Source organism: Simochromis diagramma, unplaced genomic scaffold (genome assembly GCF_900408965.1).
Source record: "Simochromis diagramma unplaced genomic scaffold, fSimDia1.1 OVJJ01000159.1, whole genome shotgun sequence".
Taxonomy (NCBI): Eukaryota; Metazoa; Chordata; class Actinopteri; order Cichliformes; family Cichlidae; genus Simochromis; species Simochromis diagramma.
In genome coordinates this window covers 288,040-309,168 of record NW_024387197.1, presented here as the reverse complement: position 1 = coordinate 309,168, position 21,129 = coordinate 288,040, and the positions used below count along the sequence as shown (strand labels likewise).

The 21,129-nt window shown below is 40.8% G+C and overlaps 1 protein-coding gene and 1 long non-coding RNA gene across 2 annotated transcripts; both read right to left on the bottom strand.

The window, feature by feature from the left end:
• Window positions 1-4,901: 4,901 nt before the first annotated feature.
• LOC120745399 lies at window positions 4,902-7,349 on the bottom strand. The gene is made up of 3 exons (XR_005698624.1): window positions 7,339-7,349; window positions 5,939-5,947; window positions 4,902-5,039 (listed from the first exon to the last, which is right to left on the bottom strand). It is a non-coding gene; the product is annotated as an uncharacterized LOC120745399 (long non-coding RNA).
• Window positions 7,350-15,660: 8,311 nt separating this feature from the next.
• LOC120745318 (lymphotoxin-alpha-like) lies at window positions 15,661-20,044 on the bottom strand. The gene is made up of 4 exons (XM_040050071.1): window positions 19,587-20,044; window positions 16,894-16,918; window positions 16,745-16,804; window positions 15,661-16,559 (listed from the first exon to the last, which is right to left on the bottom strand). The coding sequence occupies exons 1-4, from the start codon at window positions 19,797-19,799 to the stop codon at window positions 16,150-16,152; spliced, it is 708 nt and encodes a 235-aa protein (XP_039906005.1). The 5' UTR covers window positions 19,800-20,044; the 3' UTR covers window positions 15,661-16,149.
• Between the last annotated feature and the right edge of the window lie 1,085 nt (window positions 20,045-21,129).

Genomic DNA, 21,129 nt, shown 5'->3' with positions numbered 1-21,129 from the left:
TTGACCTCAGGAAATCACATGATAGGGTGGGGCTAGAAAAACTCCCTTTTAACAGGAAGAAACCTCTGAGAACCAGGCTTAGTGAGTGCAGCCATCTATCATCACCAGTTGAGTGTGAGGGGAGGAAGACCCGAACCCAGATTTTAAGCAAGCCCTATGGGAGTGTCCCCCAAGAGGGTCATGGACCCCCTATTGATCCTCCACCTAATCCACTAATCTGCCCCAAAGTAACCTTTCACTCGAAACCTTGGCTGATTGTGACCGTAGAACTGAAAAAGTTTCTCAGATGAGAGGTGAAACGTCTTCAAGCAACTTAAAGAAGTCTAGATCCTTTGCTTTCCAAGCTCCTTAGATGTGTGAAAGAATTGTTACTCCTAAATGTGGGTGTTGTACTGTAATAAGATGCTGTCAATGCAAAAAGTTTGTTTATGAAATGTATTCCTTCCTAGACATCGTCCTATCAACTAAAAGTAGAAGTAGTTTGGAACAACAACAGTGTTCCTGAGTCAGGTCTCTTCTGACTCAGGCATTTGGAACCAAAAGCTCAAATTGATATTTTCTAGACTTCTTAAAAAAATATTAATTATTTATTTTAACCAGGAAGATCCCATTGAGATTAAAAACCTCTTTTTCAGGGGAGACCTGGCCAAAATAGGCAGCAGCAAGTATAAGATAAGATAAGCCTTTATTATTCCCACATGTGGGAAATTTGTTGTGTCACCGCAAAAATGTGGACAGTGCAAAGTTAAGCAGCAAAAATTAAGAAAAACAGTGGAATAGGATAAAATAAAAAAGAATAAAATACAATATACAATGGAATAAAATACTTTATGCAAAAGGATAAAATACTGCATTGTCAAAAAAAAAAGTATCTCACAGTTTGACTGTATTGTGGAGTCCTACAACTCTTCAAAAATGGTTCTCTTATCTGCTTGGCTTGATAATAATCAAACTCACTGTGATCACTCTTCCAAGTTAAAATAAACACTTTAGATATTTTGCTCTCCTTTGTTGGTTCTCCTTTTTCTGCTCTTAAAATCGAATTATATTTGAGGGTGTTTAGCGAACATTATACAAAATTCTATTCTTTTGTGGTTCATGTAGACTTTGGATTGTTCCAAGTTGGACAGACAATTGTATGTCTGTGAAAAGAGAGTCAGAACTCTGGTTTTCCCTATTCAATTCTAATATGTTCTATTCTGCTCTATCTATATAGTTCCAAATCACAACAACGCCTCAAGTTGCTTTATATTTTATATATATAGACCCTAAAATTATAGAGGAAACGAAGAAAACCCCATCAATTGGATGACCCCCTTTGAGAAAGCACTTTGGCAACAGTAGGAAGGAAAAATTCTCTTTTAACACGAATGAACCTCCAGCAGAACCAGGCTGAGCAAGTGCAGCCATCTATCATGACCAGTTGAGGGTGAGGGGAGGAAAACGGGACAAAAGGCACACTGTAATTAGAAGACAATAAATTCATGGATCTACAATAACTTTATACCACAGTGGAGTGAATGTAGTTAAATCTTTAAATCTACATTTATGAGTAAAACATTAAAAGATTAGTGTTAGCAAGGCTTAACTGGCTTCTGGAAATATTTTAGGCTTGTATTACCATACTCAAGCATTCTCCTGTTGTTTAATAATTTTTTGTGTTTTAGGTGTGTTTTTTAAAACATTATTTGCCAATGAGTAATCAGTAGCAATCAGTACTTATTGTTATATTTTGATGTGTCAGTTTGGCCAGCGGTAGCTTCAGACAAACAAATATTTGGACTATATCTTACTAGCTCAGCAATCAATAATTCTACAGCTGTTTCACTTTCTGTTTTGTAACTTCACTTTAATCAATCAGAATTGTGATGTAGTGGTGTCCTTTTTACAAAGGTTAGTGATTTTACGAGACAGATGAGGTCATACGGACAATGTATGACTTGTTTTTCATGAAAATATCAAGGATGATGGGATTTACTCATTTTTCCACAGGATTCCATAGAGAACAACTTTTTCACAAGTAATTTCTTCACTTTCTTTTCTTTACAAAATGAACAACAGTTGGTAGTGCAATTCATGTGGCTTTGCTGGCTGTGGTGTGCTGTGCACCCATCTTTTCCTACTGTTTAATTACACTATAGTCATTTTATTTCGCGATATATCAGCACACACAAGAACCTTGGGGGGCAGGGCTACTGAGAGCTGTGTAAATGGTAAATGGTAAATGGACCGATTCTTATATCACGCTTTTCTACTCTACCGGAGTACTCAAAGCGCTCTATACATTCACGCAATCACACCCATACTCACAAGCACTGACACTAAACCGAGTGCTTTTTTGCTAACTACATTCACACACATTCACACTCCGATGGATGCATCGGAGAGCAACTTCGGGTTAGTATCTTGCCCAAGGTATCCTTGGGCATGCAGACTGGAGTAGCCAGGGATCGAACCACCAACCTTCCGATCAGTAGGTGACCTGAGCTACAGCCAGGAGTGTGTGTGTGTGTGTGTACATGCACGCTTCCATGAAATTGCATCCATGACAATTTAACAAATCACAAATGGCATAGCTAATTTTGAACTCTCTAAGCATTAGCCAATTTATAAGGGAGTAGGAGGGTTTAGTTCCCATTACCCTTTTAGCTTGCACTGCACTATGTTAAAATGAACTTCTCCCAACGAGATGACATACAGGCAGCTTGTGCAATCATGTCTATGCACAAGCCCTACTGGTGGTTTGCCCTTTAATATGTCAAACTTGCATAATTCACAGCATTTGGCACCTACTCAAATTAACAGAAGTCTTCTAACAGACTTTTATAGGGAATACATACTCATCTAATTCTATAAAAATAAACAATCATAAAAAAAAATTGTAAGTGGATAACTGGTAGCTGTATCTGCTGCACAAAGTTACATTTGCTGAAAAATCTGCACAAACAGCCTTACCCTTTCCAAACTGTCTGTTAGATCAAGTCCAGGCAATGTGTAAGTAGCAGGGAAAGTAACAAGAGACAGAAGACTCATCACTATATTATCCAATGAGGATTTCCAAAGAACATTTAACAGGTAATAGAAACTCAGGCACAGGTTTGGTGTCTACAGTGCCTTGAAAAAGTATTCATACCCCTTGAACTTTTACGTATTTTGTCACCTTACAACTGCAAACTTAAATGTTTTTTATTGAGATTTTCTGTGATAGACCAACACAAAGTAGCACATAATTGTGAAGTGGTATGAAAATAATACGTGGTTATCAAAATCTTAAGCAAATAAAAATTTGAAAAGCAAGGCATGCATTTGTATTCAGCCCTCCTGCTACCTTATGCTGCAATTACAGCTGCAAATCTTTTGGGGTATGTTTCTACCAGATTTGCACATTTAGAGACTGAAATTTTTGCCCATTCCTCATTGCAAAAAACCCCAGATTGGATGGAGAGCGTCTGTGAACAGCAATTTGTAAACCTATACCCAATGGGATTTAGGTCTGGACTTTGACTGGGCCATTCTAACACATGAATACTCTTTGATTTAAACCATTCCATTGCAGCTTTTGCTGTAGGTTTAGGATCATTATCTTGCTGGAAGGTGAATCTCCTTCCCAGTTCTTTGTAGCCTCCAACAGGTTTTCTTCCAGGCCTGCCCTGTATTTGCCTCCATCCATCTTCCCATCAACTCTGACCAGCTTCTCTGTCCCTGCTAAAGAAAAGCACCCCAAGAGCATGATGATGCCACCACCACCACCAATTGCTTTGCATTTATGCCCAAAGGTTTAACTTTTGTGCCCATTTTTGCCATGTTCCCTACATGGCAAACGTCAACCTTTACGTCATTCTATACAAATGCTCGCATGTAAAAAACAAAAAACAAAAAAACATGCATTCTTTTCTTACCACTGTGTTGGTCTTTTAAGTTTGTGGTTGTAAGGTGACAAAATGTATAAAGGTTCAAGGGTACGAATACTTTTTCAAGGCACTGTACCTAGGTTTTGTTAATGTAAACAGGGTATTCATCCTGTACTTAAGAATAACCCTGGAATGACTCATGTCAGGACACTTTGTTCTTCATAGGACACAATAAGTTATGAAAGACAAAGTGCTCATAAACAGACAGATTAATGGAAGATTGCATCATGGTGTAACCTTTCGGTCACATAAATGCCACAGATTTGGCGTAGGTGGCAGTGAAAGTAATAATAGAAATCAGAAGAGCCTCAGGATTACATCATCAAAGACGACCATGGCATGTTTTCAGAGTAGATAGAAACTCACAGACACATTTCAGGTTTTGTTTTTTGGGGTTTTTTGCTTCTCTTCCAGTTTGACGTTTGATGAGATAAGCAGGCTGCTGAACCTGTATTTATGCTTTGTCAGGGCATTGTAAGGAATTTTTTAATCACCTAAATGTATTTCTTGCAATACAAGCTTCTGCAAATTAACAGGCCTTTATTGTTAAAATTGAACTTAACCATTACAAATGTGTATTGGAAAGCAAGAATCTGAGAGTGGATTTTCAGTTCAGACTAACAATTTTAGAACACGTATGTGATGGCCAATTCAGCCTCAAAATCCCTTTGGTTTAAAACAAGAAAATAAGAGCACATTTTTCTTATTAACTTTCATTGAACTTAAACTTCGTAAAGTATGTGTACTGTACACAGTGCATGCCTTTGTGTGGATGCCTCAGCCCACACACAAAGGCACGCACTGTACATATTTGAAATTACACAGCCAGACTAACAAGATAAAATGTGCCAAGTGAAACCTATTCATCAGGCTCAGGAATAGGATTTGTTTTGTCTATGACAGTGGTTCTTAACCTTGTTGGAGGTACCGAACCCCACCAGTTTCATATGTGCAGTCACTGAACCCCTCTTTAGTGAAAAATAAAATATGTTTTTCAAATTCAAGACATAGATATGTTTTTTACTGGTGCACAAAATGAGCCGTGCATGTCACGGCGGAGGCTCTGCCGAACCCCTGAGATCGACTCACCGAACCCCTAGGGTTCGATCGAACCCAGGTTAAGAACCACTGGTCTATGAAAAGGTGATCTTGCCCATACAATGGTAAGTCTTTTTTTTTTTTTTAGATGTGCCAGCTGGTTTATCCAAGTTAAATATTTACTGTTAAAGTAAAACTGGTACCGTGATGTAATATTTCAACTCCAGAATGTTGTCAAGTGAGTTTCATTCTCTACATACTCCACTTTTATTTATTTATTCATGCAATTTATTTAAACAAAACAAAAATAATGATGAATAAAGCTATTCGCTATTAACTTTGAGGTATAAGGTGAATAATAGTTTAAGAGTTCATTCCTGCTCGAGGAACAAACCCGTACGTAGTGACTAATGTTGTGATCTTGTCTTTGTTTTTCTGCTGACATTCGGGGGCTGGGCCCTCAACAGCCAGAAACTGATTTGATTTGACAAGTTGTTGTAGTGGACCACATCGTAGGTCTGCCAAAACTCACCTGAAAGTAAAATAATGGTTTAGTCCTTAACAGCTGAGAGTATTTAAGGCTGCCAGTGGTCATTAGACAGGAGAGTGATTTTTTTGTGCTGTGAGAAGGCTCAGCAATCATGCCAGTGATTGTCTGCCATGGCCAATTGTTGGCATCATCACTGATGGGGACTACAGGGAGTACAGAGAACTGACCCAAGGCTTTGTGGACTGGTGGTAACAGAACTACCTCCTGATTAACACTAGAAAAACCAAGGAGCTGGACTTCTGCAGGCACAAACATCCTCCACTGCAACCACTGAACATCCAAGGTATGGACCTTGAGGCTGTGGATAGCTACAGGTACCTTGGTGTTCATCTAAACAATAAACTGGACTGCACTCACAATCCAGATGGCTTCTACAGAAAAGGACAGAGCAGGCTGTACCTGCTGCAGAGGCTCAGGCCTTTTGGAGTGAAGGACCCACTCGGAAGACCTTGTATGACTCTGCGGTGGCCTCAGCCATCTTTTATGGTGTGGTCTGCTGGGGACAGGAAGAGACTGAACAGGCTGACCCGGAGGGCCACCTCTGTTCTAGGTTGCCCTCTGGATCCAGTGGAGGTAGTAAGTGACAGGAGAAAGGTGGCTAAGCCGTCATCCTTGTTGGACAACATTTCCCACCATGCAGGAGACTCTGACAGCACTGAGCAGCTCCTTCAGTGGCAGGCCCACGATGTGGGCCGGAGAGATTTCGCAGGTCTTTCCTTCCAACTGCTATCAGACTCTACAACATGATCTCTGCAGATCACCACACACGTGCAGACAGACACACACACACATCCAATAAACAATGGTAACCCACTTTCGCCCTATCTCCCTGATATGCAATATTATCTAGTGCAATTTTCCTAATATAACAAAGTATTTTATTCTATTTTGTATAGTACTTTATTCTATTGTATATAGTATTTTATTCTATTTTATCTTATCCTGTTCTATTGCTTCATTTTCTTAATTTTTTACTGCTCTTAACTTGTACTTTCTGCCATGAACAAAAACATTCCCACATGTGGGACTAATAAAGGTTTATTTTATCTTATCTTATGTTATCTTATTGGCAGGGCAAACAAACACTTCTTGCTTACACCATACTGTGTCTCAGTCTTCCTCACTGTAAATCGAGCTGCAAAACGCTGCCTTGTCACAGTGCACATACACTAGATGGCCATTTGGTTTCACACACATATGAACTTGAGTAATAGCCCATTCTTAATCCGTAAAGTTTAATATGATGTCAAACCACCCTTTGCAACTATAACAGCTTTGACTCTTCTGTGAAGGCTTTCCACAAGGTTTAGGAATGTGTTTATGGAAAGTTTTGATGAGAAGAACTTTTCCTGGTTTTCAAAGATATATTAAAGACATATTTACCTCTAGTTCTAAAACTGTGCTAGGAAGTACATATATATAGATTGTACTGTAGAGAAGGAAACAGATTTTTATAGCACCCTTATTCCTGAGAATGCATCGATTGCTTTAATTTTTGGTTTTTGGTTTGAAGACATTCTCTGGAAATCGATACTATTTGGTAATCAAAAGCATGTGATTTTCTAAAAATAGCCAATTACATTTTACATCCATTATCTAACAAAAAAATATGTACAAAAACAGCAATCATGCCCTTTGCATATTGAATGTGAACATTTAACTGCACATGAATTTTCTTGTTAATATGTCTTTTTGCAATAATCTACAAAGATGACGTTAATCAATTTTCATTGTCGCAACAACAACAAAAAAAGTTTGTTTGCAGTTCAGTTAATGGGCCAAGAAACTGAATTGTATTTCCAAGAAAGAGTCACATGAAAAAAATTGTAATTTGCTAACCACAGGTCTGATTAATGACGTCAAAGTCATAAGACGTATGTTTTTGATTGCGGTGTGACATAGATGTTCCACTTCCACTTTTTCTGATGAGTGCTGTGACTATTTTCTTAGCTCGGCAGTTTCTGTTTTTTTTTTTTTTTTTTTTACAGCTGCAAACATGTATTTCTCAATAATAAAAATGCCCCTCAAACCTTATTGCAAATTCACTAAACACTACATGGAAAACTCTGAAGAAGCCAACATCTGTAAGATGCATCTCTGCATGCATTTGACAGCCAAGCAGAGCAGCTTTGTCAGGTGTCTCCCGCATCTCTGAGTCACTATAACTAATGAACTGATGACTGATGGCTAGATGTTTTCCTTAGATGTCCATGTCATAAACTTAAAAAAACAAACAAAAAAAAACTAGTGTATACTACTGTTAACAAAGTACCTTTGTACTCATTATGTCTTTTTTATACAGGTTAGTGTTAAAGCATTTCCTTAGGAACCCTAGCCTGTAACTCCCTGAGCAATGGGAATTTAAGGTTTTGGTAGCTACTAAGTGTGTGTTTGTTGTGTTAATGCTATGTTTGATTCTAAGATTCTATGATTCACGCATTCACTTCCATTCATAGAAGCAGGGTTTTTTTTAATGCTTTTTTTTTTTTTGTCAAAGTGCTTTCAAACATTGACACACATTCACACTGATGGATCCATCTGGGGCAGCAGAGAAGCCAAGACCTCCCTCTCCCCAGCCACCTCCTCCAGCTTGTCTGTGGAAAAACCAAGGCCATCCTGTTAAATCCAGAATTGAATTCAAAATCCTGCTCCTCACATACAAGGTCTTAAATAATCAGGCCCCATCTTATCTTAATGACCTTGTAGTACCATATCACCCTATTAGAGCACTTCGCTCTCGCTCTGCAGGACTACTTGTTGTTCCTAGAGTATTTAAAAGTAGAATGGGAGGGAGAGCCTTACGTTTTTAGGCCCCTCTTCTGTGGAACCAGCTTCCAGTTTGGATTCGGGAGACAGACACTATCTCTACTTTCAAGATTAGGCTTAAAACTTTCCTTTTTGCTAAAGCATATAGTTAGGGCTGGACCAGGTGACCCTGAATCCTCCCTTAGTTATGCTGCAATAGACGTAGGCTGCCTGGGGATTCCCATGATGCATTGAGTTTTTCCTTTCCAGTCACCTTTCTCACTCACTATGTGTTAATAGACCTCTCTGCATTGAATCATATCTGTTATTAACCTCTGTCTCTCTTCCACAGCATGTCTTTATCCTGTCTTCCTTCTCTCACCCCAACCGGTCGCAGCAGATGGCCGCCCCTCCCTGAGCCTGGTTCTGCCGGAGGTTTCTTCCTGTTAAAAGGGAGTTTTTCTCCTCCACCCCAGAGAGAAGGGTTACATCTCATGGGTCTAGGTGCGGCTTGCCCCTCTGGGGGCGGGGGTACCTGGACCTGGGATATAGAGTATGTTTGGGGAGTGTGACTGTCTGTGCAGTGTCTATTTGTGTCTGTCCACACATTGGGTGAGTGCCGAGTATTTGGTTGTGTATATGGGGTGGGAATGTACGTTTGTGTCCGTGTGCGCCTGTTTGTCTGTGTCTATATGTCAGGTTGGGTCTTAGACTCAACCTCTCTGGGTACATCTCAGGCCCTCCAAAGTACGGAGGCCTATCTCCCCTCACCACACTCCCTGCCGGTGGCTGATGCCCTCAGACATTGGTGTGTTGGTGGTCCTTGTCGACTGGGGCTGGGCGCTCATGTATGTACCGGCTCACTCCTGGTGGCCGATTGGTGGGGCCTGGCGGCTGTGGTCCGGCTGGGCCCCCTCCGGGGGGTGGGGTGCCCTCAGGCCTCTGGGCCTGAAGCTTGGTCCTCTCTGGCACAACTGGCTGCCGGCAGAGCCCGCGGGCACGCCACTGCAACCCCCTCTGGCCTCTGCTCCGTAGCTGCTGGGTGACCTCTCGTTTGGGGCTCTACTCAGCTCTTCCCAGGAGGGTGGCACGGTTACCCCCCTTTTGGTGGTCCTCCTCGGGTCCTCGTACTCTGGGGCCTGGATCTCCTCCATACCTGCTTCATGCCCTGGGGGACAGGGCTATGGCTCCCCACACTCCCTAGAAGATCATTACATGGAGAAACCTTTGGAATACAAGCATGCTGATCCACACAGGTATGCACACAGGTGTACACACGGGTGTCCACAGACGCGGACTACACCTTTCTTGGCTGCTGCCTCAAAGCACATTGTGCGCTGTCTATCTTGCGTGCTGCACAATATCGTTTAATATTTAGTATCTACTGTTATCTACTGCTAGCTAGTTTATTGTGATGGTTCTGTTTTTTTATTATGTTGTTCTTTTTTTGTTTGCTTTCTCTTCTGTTTTTTTTTCTCCATACAGGTGATCCAGGTGATTTGTTTGTTTTTCTTTCTTTCTTCCCCCCTTTCTCACTGTCTCTTCTCCCCTCTGGTTTTCTTTCTCTCCCTCTCTTTCTTTCATTCTTTCTCCCTGTCCTATCCCCCAGTCATGTCTGTCCCGTTTGTAGCAACCGAAAATAAAATAAATTCATAATTATAATAAAGGTCAGTCAAATGGACCAATATGGCAAGGCCATGATGATCCACTTGGTGAAATAAATCCGCTTGGCATCTTTCTTGGCCTTAAGACAACAATTCTGATGGCTAAAGATCCAAACGGGACAAAAAAAAAAAAAGGGGGGGGAGTTTTTCCTTCCCACTGTCACCAAAGTGCTTGCTCATAGGAAGTCATATGATTGTTGGGTTTTTCTCTGTATCTATGAAGTGCCTTGAGGCGACTTTTGTTGTGATTTGGCGCTATATAAATAAAATTGAATTGAATTGAATTGAATCCGAGAGATATAATCTCTCCAACATATCCTGGGTCTGCCCCAGGGCCTCCTCATGCCTGGAACAACTTGCCCAGAAGGCATCCTTTTCAGATGCCCGAACCACCTCAACTGGCTCCTTTCGATGTAGAGGAGCGGTAGCTCTACTTACTGACCCTTCTGAGTGGCTGAACTTCTCACCCTATCTCTAAGGGAGAGGCCAGCCACCCTGCAGAGGAAGCTCATTTCTACCGCTTGTAGCCATGATCTCGTTCTTTGGTTACCACCTACAGCTCGTGACCATAGGTGAGGGTAGGGACTGAATTTCCAGTCAAGCAAATTTCTAGTGCTTTTTTAGCTGTCTTCTCTAGAGTCATTGCTGTGAAATTACAGAATTTAAATTAAATCTCAGTCATATTGTTTTTTTTTTTTTTTTGTATTATTTCTGTTATCATATAGAAGAAGTGCTCTTTCCTTGTTGGAATGGAATCTTGGTTTATGCCAAAACTATCGCACATATGATAATGTGTATTATAGGGTCACTACATTATAATATAAAGCGCCTTTAGGTGGCTGCTGTAGTGATTTAACACTATATACACTGTGAGAGCGAGAGCCAGGTCTCAGCACAAGAATGTGTGGTGTGACTGAGGAATGTGTGTGGAGGTTTCTAGATGTTAGAGATTATGGTAGGTGTGTGGAGGTATAAGGATATATCTGTAAAATCTAGATCTCATAGTGTTCCTAGAGATAAACCTTTGACATTAGAAGAATGTAAATAAAATGTAAAAAGACATTTTTACATGAATCAGATGTCATTATTAGTTGACGGAAGACCTTGTATGACTCTGCGGTGGCCTCAGCCATCTTTTATGGTGTGGTCTGCTGGGGACAGGAAGAGACTGAACAGGCTGACCCGGAGGGCCACCTCTGTTCTAGGATGCCCTCTGGATCCAGTGGAGGTAGTGAGTGACAGGAGAAAGGTGGCTAAGCTGTCATCCTTGTTGGACAACATTTCCCACCATGCAGGAGACTCTGACAGCACTGAGCAGCTCCTTCAGTGGCACGAGACAATGTGGTCTCTGAATATGTGACTTTTAAAGTTTATGATTTAGTACGGTAGGCTTCAGACAGCAGTGCCTCCTTTCCTGAGGGTTCTGAGATGGAACAGGCTACTGACTGACCTACTAATGTGTGAGAGTATGCTGGTGCATGCCATCCCTGTGTACACTGGTTGCACAACAGCTGACAAGAAGAGGCTCCAGAGGGTCATCAGAACTGCAGAGAAGGTGATAGGCTGTTCATCCTCCCCCCCTGGACTCCATTGCCAGCTCTAGATGTCTCTCCAGAGCCAGAGGGAGCCATCTCCATCCTAACCACCACCTTTTCAACATCCTGCCCTCTGGAAAAATGTTCAGATCAATCAGGTGCAAAACCAATACACTAAAGAACAGCTTCTACCTGTGGGCTGTCAGAATCATAAATGCAAATTAAGAGCGTGAACAGATTTCATGGTGTTGCTCACTCTGTTGCTGCCATCCCCTGTGCAATGTTTCGGTCTTTCCTTTTACTGTACAATATTTTGGCCTCTGTGCAATATTCTAGCAGATGTGCAATTACCATTCCCATCCTTAACGACCAGTCATCCCTTCCACCCTTATTTATTATATTATATTATTGCCCCTGTAACACCCCCCCACAATGTTTCTGTTACTCATACACCGTCTATACAGCGTACTTATATTGTTTTCCTTTGTATGTTGTTTTCAGTACTTTTGCACCTTTTCGCTGTGCAAGCAACTGCACAATGACAATAAAAAAGTTCTAAGTTCTAAGAAAATGTATTTGGTTTAATTGTGATTATGCTAAAGTGAATGTGCTAATAAAATCTGATCTTAATGGAGACATGAAATTCAATAACCTCTGCCTTAGTTAAAAAAAGGTGAAGGGTCGAGGAAGGAGAGGATAATAAGGTGGGGGTAAAGATCAGTGAATCTTATGTACACCTGATTGGTTTACTAGATATTAGAGAGTTGGGATGAGTGGGCACTTGAAGTATGAACTGGGATACCTGGAGGCATTCTGGATCAGTCACTGGCACCCTGTGAGTTGAGCAGTTAAAAGGATTGGATTTCAGGAGTTCACCAATTGAAATTCCAGCAGAGGTGCCAAGGGGAGATGCCCATGGTGAACTTACAGATTGGACTTGGATTGAATCTATTTCTGCTCATCGTCATTATCATCATTGCCGTGTTTAATTATAATTCTGAGAAGGATCTGGACTTTCATCATTTTCCTAGTGGATTGCAGCTTCTTAAGACTTCCAAAGTTTTCCCTGTGGATTACAACTTGGAGATGATGTGGGATCTATCAAGGAATCCTTTTTTCTGGATTATTTCTATTAACACAGAGCACTGAGGTGGAACACATCGTCAGTGCTGGAAATGTCTCTCACCACCAACCTCTCTCTCCCCACAGATGAGAACAAAATTAGAATTTATCTTTTTTTACTTTTGCTTTGCTTCTACCAAGATGTTTTTATAAAATCTTCTGCAATTAGAGTCTAAACTGTGGACATTTCCTGTTTAACCCTTTGTGAAACAATAAAAGCATGAAAGTATCAATCTATATTAGTCCAAATAACTCTAATAGGTTGCTCTAGCCTTAAAACCACCCCAGGCCACAATCTAGAATGGAGCTGCCAGGTGTGACTGATAATATTTGACCTGCAATGCTACTCAGGTTTTTTCATATCAAACAGGGCAAACACAGAAAACACTTTGATGTCATGGTAGTCAGGCTGGGCGAGTCCCCTCCACCACCCATTGGCTCCAGAACCCTTGGTCAGGGCATCTCCAAAACTCAATTTTGCCAATTAGCTCAAATTGCCAAAATAATTTGTGATGGTTCTGATAGAAAGGTGTCAAAATGTGCAGTACATTATAATTTGTTGTTTATGGAGCTTTAATCCAAGGACCAGTCAGGGTGCCTGTGCTGAGCCCGGTCCCTCACTGAAAGGGCCCATAGTGGGCATGTGAGTAACAGAACAGGACCTCAGAGCAATGGAAGAAGGTGACCTGGCCTGAATAACATTTTCTTTTACATCATCACTTACCTGGAAAAGCACATGGCACTAAGATGCACTATGGAAAGATGGCAAGGTCAGCTGGGAAACCGTGCCATCCATGTGGATTCTGCCACGTACCACCTACCAAGCATTGTTCCAGACTATGTAGCCCCTTTCATGCAAACATTTCCTTAATATTGAGTGCTGATGTAAATCACTTGCCAAACTGTCTGTGTGTAAAGATATTCCTGAATATCTTTAGAAAACGTTCCTGGTTGAAGGAAAGCTTTGTCTTCAGTGGAGCACAAAAACAGAAAAAGTTTCCACTTGTGATTCACTGCAATGACTAAGTGGATATGTCTTGCCAGGAATCCACAGGAACAGTGCCTCAAGGGAGCAATCTTATAAAAATATTCTGCTTGTAACTGGGAAAGCAAACACTATGGACAACTGCTTTAATAACATAACATTAGGTCATCTTACAGAGATGTGAGGATGCAACAAACACACTCCCTTTTACCAAAGAAACCATTCATCAGGAGAAAAGATAAAGTGAAAACTAAAACTTTCCACCCACTGACAGATGCAGGCACAGAACCGTTATTTGTGGAGACAAACGGTTCCCACAAACTGAGCCTCTGATTTTGGACATGAAACATTTGAAATATGAGAAAATGTCTTACATATAAGGTCAGAAAGTGAAACAAATCTGTAATGATCACCAAAAAACGGGAAATCGTGTCTTGGCATAAACTTTGATTTTAGAAACTATTCCCACAACTCGCACAAAAATACAAGTTTACAAATTATGTAATTTCTTTCATCGTAGCAAATGCTGATTTATATACCACCAAGTATAGAATTCCCTGCAAGCAATGAATTAAATAATTAAATACAAACACACATTTCTAGGCTTGTTAAATAAGTGTATATGAGCACACAGCAGCAACTCATAGGTTAAAAGTATAAAGTGAAAAGTTCCACATATATGTTTTCACCAGTTTACAATGAATCCCGTGGAAAAAACAACAAACAATAGTTACATTCTACCACATATAAATACTATGGTATACAACGTAATCCATCACTAACTCTACAACTGAGTCTTCCAGCATCCCTCAAACATTTCGAGTCACACCTGCAGGTAGTGCAGTGATTTAAGCGTTCCTCCCAACATTGCACATGCTTCCTATTACACATCAATAAACTGTGAGTATATGAGTCGGAGAAATTCTCTCACCATCAGCGTTAAAACACTGGCACCAACGATGCACAGTGTTCATACGGACAAACTGCTGTGCTAAATCTTTTAAACATCATATCAAAACACAATAAAAGTTGTCTGGCACTGAGATGCTTTTATCACCCCTTTAAAGCTTTATTACCTGATGAGAGCATCACAGGTTTAGACTACTACAAACATGTTACAATGACTACAGGACTGGACACTAAGCAACCAGTGCTGCATTTAATCAGCATACCACAACACAACTGTATCTACAACTGTACAAAAAATTCATATTTCAGCTAATGCTTCCACTCTTTTTTTGTTTCCTGCATCATTCACCACGTGGCTAATTAACTTTCCACTGGCGTCCTTTGAGCCAATATAATCTCGTTTTAAAACCTAATTTTTCACAATACATGGTATTTAGCCAAGAAGTCTCGTTTTTAGTTAGCTGAGATGGAGCCTTACAGCTTAAAGTATCAGCCTCCAATTTAGGCAAAGTGGCCTTCAGTGTAACTTTTAAATCTCGATACAATTTAAATGAGAGCGTTATAGAAAAATTAAGACAGGAATTAGCTACAGAGACCAAAACTATTTCAGTAAAATGCTGTAAACATAATGTTTAAATGCTGTAGAGTGTAGGACTTTGAACTAGAGATCTATGAGAACTGACTCACTTTTAGGGCCAGTCCAAACGGGCCAAGTCCTTAGTTGTGACCGGAAATAAATACAGTCATGATGGCAACAGTATATGTGTGGCTGGAAATTATGGGCTAATGATTCACCGTCTTCCAAAAACTTCTGAGCAGTGTCTCTATTTCCACATAAAGTTCACACTTGGTCATGTCTTTGGCTCTTTTGCTTTTATAGACCTTGAGACTGTTCGACTTTGAGAAATTTAAACCGAACTTGAGAAAATATTTCAAGACACTTTAAAAGGGACCATCACCAACAATTATCACAATGGCAAAATATATAAAAATGGTAAATGGCCTGTATATGTATAGCGCTTTACTAGTCCCTAAGGACCCCAAAGCGCTTTACACAACCAGTCATCTACCCATTCACACACACATTCACACACTGGTGATGGCAAGCTACATTCTAGCCACAGCCACCCTGGGGCGCACTGACAGAGGCGAGGCTGCCGGACACTGGCGCCTCCGGGCCCTCTGACCACCACCAGTAGGCAACGGGTGTCTTGCCCAAGGACACAACGACCGAGACTGTCCAAGCCAGGGCTCGAACCGCCAACCTTCCGATTACAAGGCGAACTCCCAACTCTTGAGCCATAATCGCCCATACATTTTAATTCCACACATATAAAATAAGAAGAAGGCTATAATTGATGAGTTTTGCAGTTATACGAGTCAGGTGCTGTCAAGGACATATATTATATTTTATACCAGGAAACCATTGTTTGGGAGGCAGTATGTAAAGTGAGCTGTCGTTAATGAGTAAAAAACAATGCAGCTTATAACTTGCATAGGGTGAAATTAACCCACTGTCATAGCTTGTTCAATAGCTTCTCACTGCTGTTAATCAATCGGTAGCTGCATATGTTTCATGAGCAAAAAGAGTAAAGGGGAAACCATAAAATACACTGATTTTCCTGGAGAAGAGGCTAAAAACCATCCTCAAGATCGGATTCGAACAATCTTGATATATGTGATATAGATATTAGTGAGGAAAAAGCACAGCGCCAAAGAACACTTCGTATTCTGCCTTGGTAATATAATCTGGATGTGATGACATCACACGTAGTTTGTCTTTTGCTTTCAGGAAAAAGAAGCCAGCTGTATAGAGGGATTTACTCCAGACATCTTCGCTGCAGCTCATTGTGTGGATCGATGAGAGGAGAGTCATATCATTTCTGTATTCTTCTGAACTATGCAACACCTTGTTCATCAGTTTTTTATAGACAGGACACACTAAACCACTATAAGTGATCTGCAGGTAGACACTGTACAAGCCATCTCTGGGCACCACAAGATCCCCATTGGAGTAGCTGAAGCCGCCGTGACAGTAAGCATTTCCGATGTCATGTGCCCATTGAAGGTACTGCCCATTCGTGTTATTCCCTACAGGAGCTAAAGAAGAAGAAGAAAAAAAAAAAACTAAGGTTACTCATGTTTCTACTTCTTGCAGAGTCATGTGCAAATAATTTAGGCACAGAACCTTTTTTTATGATAAGCTCCATACAAAGTGTGGTTAATGAAAAAAACTTAAATCAGCATAAGATAAAGACACACACACACATCATTTTTAACTTTACCTGTTAGCATGGCAGCTGGATTAACCAAGTTTTGATGTCTTGAAGTTTCTAGTTTGTTGACTACAACACAGATTGAAAAAAGAGATTGTTTGAAATGTGGTGATGGCGTTTCTGTTTAAACTTCATGCTAACACAATATTAACGTTTACCTGACAGGTCGGGTGGCGTGGTTGGCTGTAAGGAAACAGACAAAGTCTTAGCATACTTTATTAGAATGACCAAAAATATGATGTAACTCGATGCCAATCTACCCTACACTATTTTCACCAAAGTGTGATAGCAGAACACTGTTTATGTATATTAGAAACAATAACCACAGGAACACTCAAACTATAGGTGCCTGGTAAATGAGCTATGTTAGAACATTTAGGGAATATTCAATCAATTTCAACAGTTTCGCTTCCTGGTTAAATAATGGTTTGGGACTAAAAGATAGAGAGACACTCTCCAAATCTGAGGGTTTTTTTTTTAAATATACATTATACAACTGTTTTACTGCAGGAAGCAGGTTTCAAAAACAGCATTGACATGAATGTCTTTAAATGTTTTTGGACGCTTCACTGAGTCTGTGGTTCAGAGTTACTGAAATATTATGACCTCCTTTGTTTGAGGACCACACAGTTTTTAGTATTGTGCCAAAAAGCGATCATCTGACAAAAAGTGATTTCCGATGTTTCTGTGTTCTATTTCAGCAATTATTTTTCTAAATAATAAATAATATCTTTACTTACCAAGAACTTTATTGGTAAAAAGACAGCAGTGAAAACAATCCAGGAAGGCTTTATGTAAGAAATGACCAAGTATCATTACCAGCATCTTTATGGTGCTGCATTATTGTACCTGTAAACAATCTAGTCCTTTTCAGTCACATAAAATATTCTTTTAGAACTGTGATGTTATATTTGTTTCAAGTTCTGTTCGCCTCTTGGCCAGATCTCTCTTGAAATTACTTTTTTGTTCATTTTAAATAAATAAAAGATATGTAAAATCCTCTTTGCCAAAAACTGATTGTGGCTTCCACTTTGTGATAAGAATGTTCTTTCTGGCTGAAAAGGACTTGATATAATTCACGAGAAATGTGTTTGACATGTTTTTGACAGAGTATATATGTCTGTGAAGGTTCTCAGTCATCCAAGTCATCGTAGTCTAAGAAGCTTGGAAAGAAAAACATCTGGACTTCTTTGAGTTGCTTGAAGACGTTTCACCTCTCATCCGAGAAGCTTCTTCAGTTCTGAATCAGAACTGAATTCTGAATCAGAAGAACTGAAGTAGCTTCTCGGATGAGAGGTGAAACGTCTTCAAGCAACTCAAAGAAGTCCAGACGTTTTTCTTTCCAAGCTCCTTAGACAGAGTATATACCAACAGGTCACTTATACCAGTTTAAATACCCGCAATCTGTTTTTTTTTTTTTTTTTTAGCAAATACCGGAAATCACTTTGTGGCATAACACCGGTCACTGTGGTCATAAAATGAACTCGCCGGCCATAATTTCCTGAATCACAGATCCCTTATTTTGGAGTTCATCCCTCTAAGGCTACGTTCACACTGCAGGTCTTAATGCTCAATTCCGATTTTTTGATCAAATCTGATTTTTTTTTGTCTGCTTGTTCACACTACAAATAAAATGTGACAGCAAACGCGCTCTAGTGTGAACCCTCAAAGCTCCACGCATGCGCAAAAGAAGTCGTCACACACAACGCGCTCTGTTTAGACCCAAACAGTAGTGTTTGACTGATGGCCTTGATATAAAGATTTGTTTCGGACTTTACGTTTCCCAATTTTGCTTTAAGTTATAAAGTTATTTTGTTATTTTCATATGGCCTAATAATTATCCTTGTTGCCGTTTTAGAGAGGAGCGGTGCTTCAAAGGGTAGTTGCAGATTTCTGTCAGAATCTGCAGATTATACAGTACAAATAAAATGTTCACGTTTCTCCAACGCTGTCTTCCCAACAGTTTCACTGGATGGCCAGGAAGCGTTCACGATGTTTTCTCGGGCGCTTCTCCGACGCTGATAATTGGCGTCTGTCTTGTGTCAGTGACGTAAAAAGCGGGTTTAATGCGACATAACCATTCAAACAGCAGTCGCTTTCTAAAACATCAGATGTGTGTCGGATTCAGTACCACATACGAAAGTGACCCAGGTCGGATTTGAAAATATCGGATTTGTGCTGTTCACACTGTCATACCATGATTGGATATGGGTCGCATAGAGTCAAAAAAGTCGGATTTGATGCGCTTTCGCCTGCAGTGTGAACGTAGCCTAAGAAGCGGTTAGTGCAGTGTCCTGTGGCACCTTTTCCTAGGCAACGAAACTAACACAGATGATAGGTTGGGTTCTTCCTCGGTGTCTTTTACAGAGGCCGTTTTTAAGGTTTCAGCATTTTTAAGCAAGTACGTTTCTGTAACTAAGCACTTCAAACTACAGCTGTGCGGTAACAACATCTGGGCACGTGCGCTCTGTTTTGCTGGCCGTGTGCGTCGAGCTACCGCGCGTGCTTGGCTTCAGTGTGCCCACGACTCACAAGTGCGAATAATTTCGTGGAAAGTACGCCGCCAACGCGCTTTGGCTAATGCTGTAGCCAAGTTTATCAAAACATTGCATGAGGGAATAAACTTTGACCCGGCTGGCTTGGAAACATAAAGAGTAGAACATATCGTGAACGCATCAGCCGAGGATTTAAAGGCGTATGAGTTAGCTGCGTTTATAATAGATTACATTGTTTAATATGCGCTAAACTATTCTCCTCTCTTTTTGATTTTTTTTAAAGCAGTGTTAAAATAATATTTCAGCAGCAGCAGCTCTAAACGGAAAATCTTAAGAGTGTGTCGGGTATATGTTACCTGGCTGCCCGGCGGTGCATGCCTTTGACTTCCGAGTAAAATCGTGATTAGTAAAGGCAGAACTCCTGCAAGCACCAGAACCAGCACCAAGGCTAAAAGCTTAGCCATTCGCCTGTTTCGTGTCTCGTTCGGCGACAGTAACTGAAGAGAGGTGTTCGGGCTTTGAAGTACTGCCTCCTCCCCTACTTCAAAACCCCATTTGTCTTCCTCCATGCCTCTGCTTTGCTATTCCCGGATTAGCCGCTGGCTCCCATCCTCCATCTCCATTTATTAGCGTGGTGTCGCCCACGTTGTTGCAAGTCTCGCTTTAAATGAGTTTCACCGGGTATCGAGTATCAAGCACGAACTTCCTCGTTTTTGGGGCTGGCTTTTCTCTAACACCGTGAAATACGTTGGCTAGTTTGGTTTTTAGTGGAACCAAAGCACGAATGCTAGGAGAGGGATTGATTATAATATAAAACCACGACCATAAAAACTCACCTCCTGTTGAACACGCTGTGAATGACAGTCCCATTAATGACCATTGGCTAGACTTTGTTTTTCAGCTGCTCGTGAGGACACTGACAGTGTTTTCGAATGAACGTCAGCACTCTGCTAGCTGTTATCTGCCCCTTTGTCCAGATGTAATTTGCAGACTAGCTGTAATCACGTCCGTGTAGTCTAGACATAATAAATAAATAATTAGTGGTATGCTGTAGTAGGTTTACACATTTTCCAAAGAACTAGAGGATGGTGTACCTTGTGAGCGGATCTATAAAACAACATCTAGTATAAAACACATGGTTATGAATGCGATAATTGAATCAGTTTCTGCAAAAAAAAAAAGAAAAAAAAAAAGAAAAAAACCTTTACAGTAAAACAAGCTGAACGATAACTACAGATAAATGGACTGATTCTTATATAACATTTTTCTACTCTCCCAGAGTACTCAAAGCGCTGTATATAACATGCCACATTCTCCCAATCACTGACACTAAACTGAGTGCTTTTCTAACAACAGCCACACTCCGATGGATGCATCAGAGAGCAACTTGGGGTTAGTATCTTGCCCAAGGATACTTGGCATGCAGACTGGAGGAGCCAGGGATCGAACCACCAACCTTCCGATCAGTAGGTCACCTACTGATCGGAAGTACCTACTACTAATACCTTCTGAGCTACAGACACCCCAGATGACAATAACTTTAACAATAACCAAGTTACACAAACTGCACTGGGCAGTCTTAAAAGAGACTGCAAACTCCTGGTAACATTTGAACTGGAAACCTCCCATCTATCCACCCATTAATTTTTTCCCACTTATGCAGGGCTGGTTCATGGGGGCAGCTGCCTCAGCAGAGAAGCCTAGACCCTCTTCTCCTTGGCCATCTCCTCCAGCTTGTGCAGGGGAACACCAAGGCATGCCCAGGCCAGCTGAGAGATATAATCTTTCCAGCATGTCCTGAGTCTGCCTTAGGACCTGCTCCTATTGGGACATGCCAGTAACACCTTGCCCAGGAGGCATCCTTGTCAGATGCCCAAACCACCTCAACTCGCTCCTTTT